General features: G+C 40.5%; 2 protein-coding genes across 3 annotated transcripts; one reads left to right on the top strand and one right to left on the bottom strand.

Moving 5' to 3' along the window:
* Positions 1-6: 6 nt before the first annotated feature.
* LOC104814180 (putative cyclin-A3-1) lies at positions 7-2,252 on the bottom strand. 2 transcript variants are annotated; one of them, XM_010542082.2, is made up of 7 exons: positions 1,747-2,252; positions 1,218-1,450; positions 971-1,126; positions 831-864; positions 580-729; positions 360-494; positions 7-251 (listed from the first exon to the last, which is right to left on the bottom strand). In XM_010542082.2, the coding sequence occupies exons 1-7, from the start codon at positions 2,092-2,094 to the stop codon at positions 180-182; spliced, it is 1,128 nt and encodes a 375-aa protein (XP_010540384.1). In that variant the 5' UTR covers positions 2,095-2,252; the 3' UTR covers positions 7-179. The 2 variants fall into 2 exon arrangements, with proteins under 2 accessions (XP_010540384.1, XP_010540385.1); XM_010542083.2 differs by having other exon boundaries at positions 971-1,123; positions 1,747-2,248.
* Positions 2,253-3,273: 1,021 nt separating this feature from the next.
* LOC104814178 (WPP domain-containing protein 2-like) lies at positions 3,274-4,067 on the top strand. The gene has a single exon (XM_010542081.1). The coding sequence runs from the start codon at positions 3,373-3,375 to the stop codon at positions 3,901-3,903; it is 531 nt and encodes a 176-aa protein (XP_010540383.1). The 5' UTR covers positions 3,274-3,372; the 3' UTR covers positions 3,904-4,067.
* Positions 4,068-4,480: the final 413 nt, after the last annotated feature.

The raw sequence follows: 4,480 nt of genomic DNA, 5'->3' as shown, positions 1-4,480 counted from the left end.
GGTTCAGATAGTCAGATTTCAATGGATTATCTTCAGTTCTGCACTTCAAGACAAGTGACTGGACTGCTTCCCCTTCACTTATGTTCTTGCCCGTGTTTTTATCTCAATGAGTTCAGTTCCTTTCCTTTGTTGCTGTCTGAACACAAAGCTTCTATATAACCTTCCCTTACCACCATATTTCAACCCATGAAATCCTCGAAAAAGTCTGGAGGAATCTCTGGCGAGACGGGCATCGTGGCCACGCACTTGAACTGCACCGATAGAGCAAAGATACGGAATAAGGATGAAGTTCCAAACAACTCCAAAAGGGCATGATCCAAATGCCGAGTTAAAGGGTCTTTCACTTGTATGTCATTTACCTTATGTTGCTTGTATCTGTCTCTCACTGCTTGTAGAGCGCCTCCTCTTCTGCTCAGGTAAAGGTCATGTATGATACCGACACATTCTTTCAGATCAGCCGGTTTGTATCTCGTGTACTCGTGTAACATATGATTCTGTTAACAAAGGGCATCATCCATTACCGGTTTAAGAAGGGGCATCGTCCATTATCGGTTAAGTCACGAAGGTATAAATGCTTACCCAAGGATGTTGTTTTGGATGGAGAATGAATCGGGCGAGAAAGATTGCTGAAGCGGCCGACATAGATGGAAGGAACTTCACACAGTTATAGTCTAGCAAACTTAACTCTGATAGATAGCAGCAAAGGAACTCTAACTGCAAGTGTGACATCTGAGGGGAAAAAACACAGAGACATGGAAAAAGATTTAGTTAAGACACGAATTTCTCTCTTTGAATTTATGCGAAACGAGATTAGGTTCTTCCGGGCTTACTCTGAAATCTTCTTGGGCGGCCCTTGTGAACCGTCTGCACGATCAAACATAAAAAAGACAGAAACATAGGAGTGAGATTCTAAACCGAACTGTCATAACATGGTAGTGCAAAGGCTGAATCTCATGTTCTAACTTCTAACCTTAGAAATGTTTGGATGGTGGGTCTTCCTAATTCGAACCGCAGAACGAGAAGTATATCAGCCTCCATCTTCACCACTTCTTGCTTTGTATACGTGTTGTCGGTAATGTAACAAAAATCTTCCACATTTGGAGGACTTATCTCTTCATATTTCCTACTTGTTTCAACAAAAACGAATGGAACATAAGCCTAAACGTGAAAATCCCAAGAAAGATACTCAGACAACAAAGATGGGTTCAGATGCTCACGACGCAATAAGCATTGAAGAAACTCCAAGAAGCTGAAGTTTCTTCCTATCGACATTCTTCAAGGACAAGAATCTATCGATGTAAGAGACGGTGAGAAACAGAGTATCCGACACAAGTTTGTATTCTTCAGCAACCTCCACCAACCAATCCACCAAAACCCCTCTCATGTTGGGATTTACTTCTTTCTGAACCTTCTCAATGTAATCAAGCAGAGGTCGTTGTTTTGTATTCACCTGAATTTCATCGATCCAGTTGCAAAATCCACATTAACTCCAATTAAAAAGAAAAAAAGGCAATCTGGGCTTACCCAAGAATTCATACTCCATTGCCAAGAAATATTTCAGAAATATCAGATTGATAGTGACCATAGTTGCTAAGACAACCAAAATTCAGCTATCATGGAAAAAACTCAGAAAACTATCATACCAAACTTGCAAAATAAAATGACCCAGATCTGCAATTGCCCATGTTTAGTCAAAATCTAGCTCAGGATTCAGTCTAATACAAAATCGAGAAACTACAGACGTACCTCCATTTGACGAATATACTCATAGATGTCGGAGACGTAAGGGCCACACATCTGCGGATCATCAGTTCGCGCATCAATGTCGACGCTCGACTCGACAGCCGTCTCCGAAACCTTAGCCGTCTCGGACACCGTAGCGGGCTTTCTCTTCCTCGTAGATGCCTTGACAGTTCTTTTTAGCTTCTGGGTCTGTTCTGGATTCACAGGAACGCCGACATTGGAAGCGTTCGGAAGCTCTCCGAGCACTACTCTCTTCTTGCTCGCTCGCTTTTCGTCCGTCGCAGCCGTCATGGTTGCCTTTCTCTTCGCAGCTGCTCTGGTCATCCTCCCGCTATTTTCCTTCTCGGCCATGCTCGAAAAGAGAGAGAGAGGGGGGGGGGATGGAAGAATCGGAGGAGGGAGGAAGAAAAAGGGGAGAGTAGAAGCGCCATTTTTAGGGGGGGGATTTGAATAAACCTTGAAGAAATGGCGGCGAAGAGGTTACAATTCGAAATTTCGGGTTTCAGATCCAACAAAAGGTTTGAGCTTTCGAATAAGAATTCGACGAAAATCAGATGGCGGGCTCTTGCTGTATGTATTGTCGTATGATTTGGGTTTTCATTTGCCCTTCGGATTCAACCGCCTAATTTTGAAACTTCTCATATTTTGCTACAAATATAAAGATTCACTTTTAAAAAAATTCCTAATTCCGAATTTTATTTTTATTTTTTTAATCTATACCCCTTAATTTCTGGCTAACAAGTAATAATACCACCAAAAAAAACTTTGAAGTTCCAAAATTACACGGGGAAAGTAATTCATTATTTTTCTTTACTTTTAATTTATAATTAGTTAAAAAAACAGCTTTTATTTCTAATATGTTGTATTTAAATAGGGTGGACCGAAAGATACGAAAATGAATAGGGAAAAAAACATACATAAAATTTGTTTTAATATGCAATTTTAAATCTCAAATGTGGAAACACAGTTCACTAGGATAAAAAAAAAAGTCCAATATATATCATGTATCATATATTAAAATGAAATTGTAGCCAATTTGAAATTTTATGTTTTTGTTAGAATAAATGATTACACTATAAAGATTACATTGTTGTTATTGTATTATATGGATATAAAATCATAACTAAGTGAAATTATGTTAAAGTTATCCATTTTTCAAATGTTTTACATAACCAGTTTTCACGAAAAACAAATGATTTCTCATCTACAGTAATGGATTATAATTTATCGTATAATACGTTTTCTTGAAAATGTATTTTATGGTAGTAATGGTTCAACATTCGATAGTATTTAAAACATTTGTATAAACATAAATAAAATCAAAATCGGCATTCCATTTCTGTCTAACTAATTTCACTATAAATTCGGATCGCCTTTCCTTCCTTCGGTTTAAAGTATAAGGGCTCTTTTGCAATGAGAAATACGTGTAGGGGTTGTATCGCAATTATCATAAAATAAAAATCACATATCACATTACAAATGCTGTCTCATGTCTCTGACTTCTAAGTCACGTAGTCAAAGTTTGTGTTTGACATACAAACCGACGTCGTATTAACTCCCTCTCCGCTCTCTCCATAAATATTTTTCCCAAAAAAAAAATATTCAAAATCCCTAAAACAGACTTCGAAAATGGCAGAAGACACTGAATCGATCGACAGCTCCGCCGCATCGCCGCCGTTGGACGCACAGAGCTCCACTGCATTTCCCACCATGGAAAACCAGACCTCCAATGATGCGAAGACAGAGGCGGAGAAGATTACCGGAGGCGTCTCGCTCCGGATTTGGCCGCCGACGCAGAAAACTCGCGACGCCGTTTTGAAACGCCTGATCGAGACTCTGTCGACTCCTTCAATTCTGTCGAAGAGGTACGGGACGCTTCCGTCGGAGGATGCGACCTCCGTAGCGAAAGCGATCGAGGAGGAGGCGTACGGCGTTGCCTCCGCTGGCGTTTCGGTTGATGACGACGGGATCGAGATCCTTCAGGTTTATTCCAAAGAGATCAGCAAGCGCATGCTGGAATCTGTGAAGGGTCGGGCTCCGGCGAAGATGGGTCATGGAAATGCTGGATCGGCGGCGGAGTCCGGTGAAGATGCCGGTGTGGGTTCTACTGAAGCCACCAAAGACGATGCACCTCCCGAGTCGGAGAAGCCGGAGGCTTGAGTTCGGTGTATCATATTCCCTTCTCTCTTTCTAGGGTTTGCTTTTGCTAGATTCATATAAGAATCTCAGGGTTTGAGATGAGATGTGTTCTTGTGATGACTGGTGGATTTCTCTTGCTTATTTATGGAGGTTTTTCCTAATATGCATTTCTTCAGTGCCTGATCGGTATTGGGTTTGTGTCAACATGCTCTAACTATCGGCAAGCATTGTCATTGGAATCATTGAGTGAGGAAAGCATATGTGTCGATGTGAAAGGATAGGTTTTACCAGTTTGTCATCATATATTGTTGTGATAGTGTTCAAGCTAGTGATTGATGATTTTGTCCAGATGCTTGCTCAATTTGGTTAACCTTATTATGTATCATCAGCAGATCATTTGCATTTCATTGCAATAAATATCTAGACTTTTAGCATTTCATTGTGCATTGGCCTCTAGTAGAAGGTTCAATCTTGAATAGCTATAGAATATACCAAGTTTGGCTTTTAGAGTATCCTATGGATCAGACACACAAGGAATTAGGGTCCGGTCAGTTTGTTGTCTTTTGTGGAAGGTAGACTGGGCATAGACGGATTGCAG

The sequence above is a fragment of the Tarenaya hassleriana genome, unplaced genomic scaffold (assembly GCF_000463585.1).
Source record: "Tarenaya hassleriana unplaced genomic scaffold, ASM46358v1 Cleome21, whole genome shotgun sequence".
In the NCBI taxonomy this organism is placed as follows: domain Eukaryota; kingdom Viridiplantae; phylum Streptophyta; class Magnoliopsida; order Brassicales; family Cleomaceae; genus Tarenaya; species Tarenaya hassleriana.
This window is presented reverse-complemented; position numbering and strand designations above follow the sequence as displayed.

Bases quoted from the DNA above. Each gene is read 5' to 3' on its own strand.
- LOC104814180 (XM_010542082.2), bottom strand. From the start codon at position 2,094: ATGGCCGAGAAGGAAAATAGCGGGAGGATGACCAGAGCAGCTGCGAAG. The intron at 1,127-1,217 runs GTGAGCATCTGA...TGTTGAAACAAG, and splicing joins TCTTCAATGCTTATTGCGTC to TAGGAAATATGAAGAGATAA. The intron at 865-970 runs GTTAGAAGTTAG...TTGATCGTGCAG, and splicing joins ACCATCCAAACATTTCTAAG to ACGGTTCACAAGGGCCGCCC.
- LOC104814178 (XM_010542081.1), top strand. From the start codon at position 3,373: ATGGCAGAAGACACTGAATCGATCGACAGCTCCGCCGCATCGCCGCCG.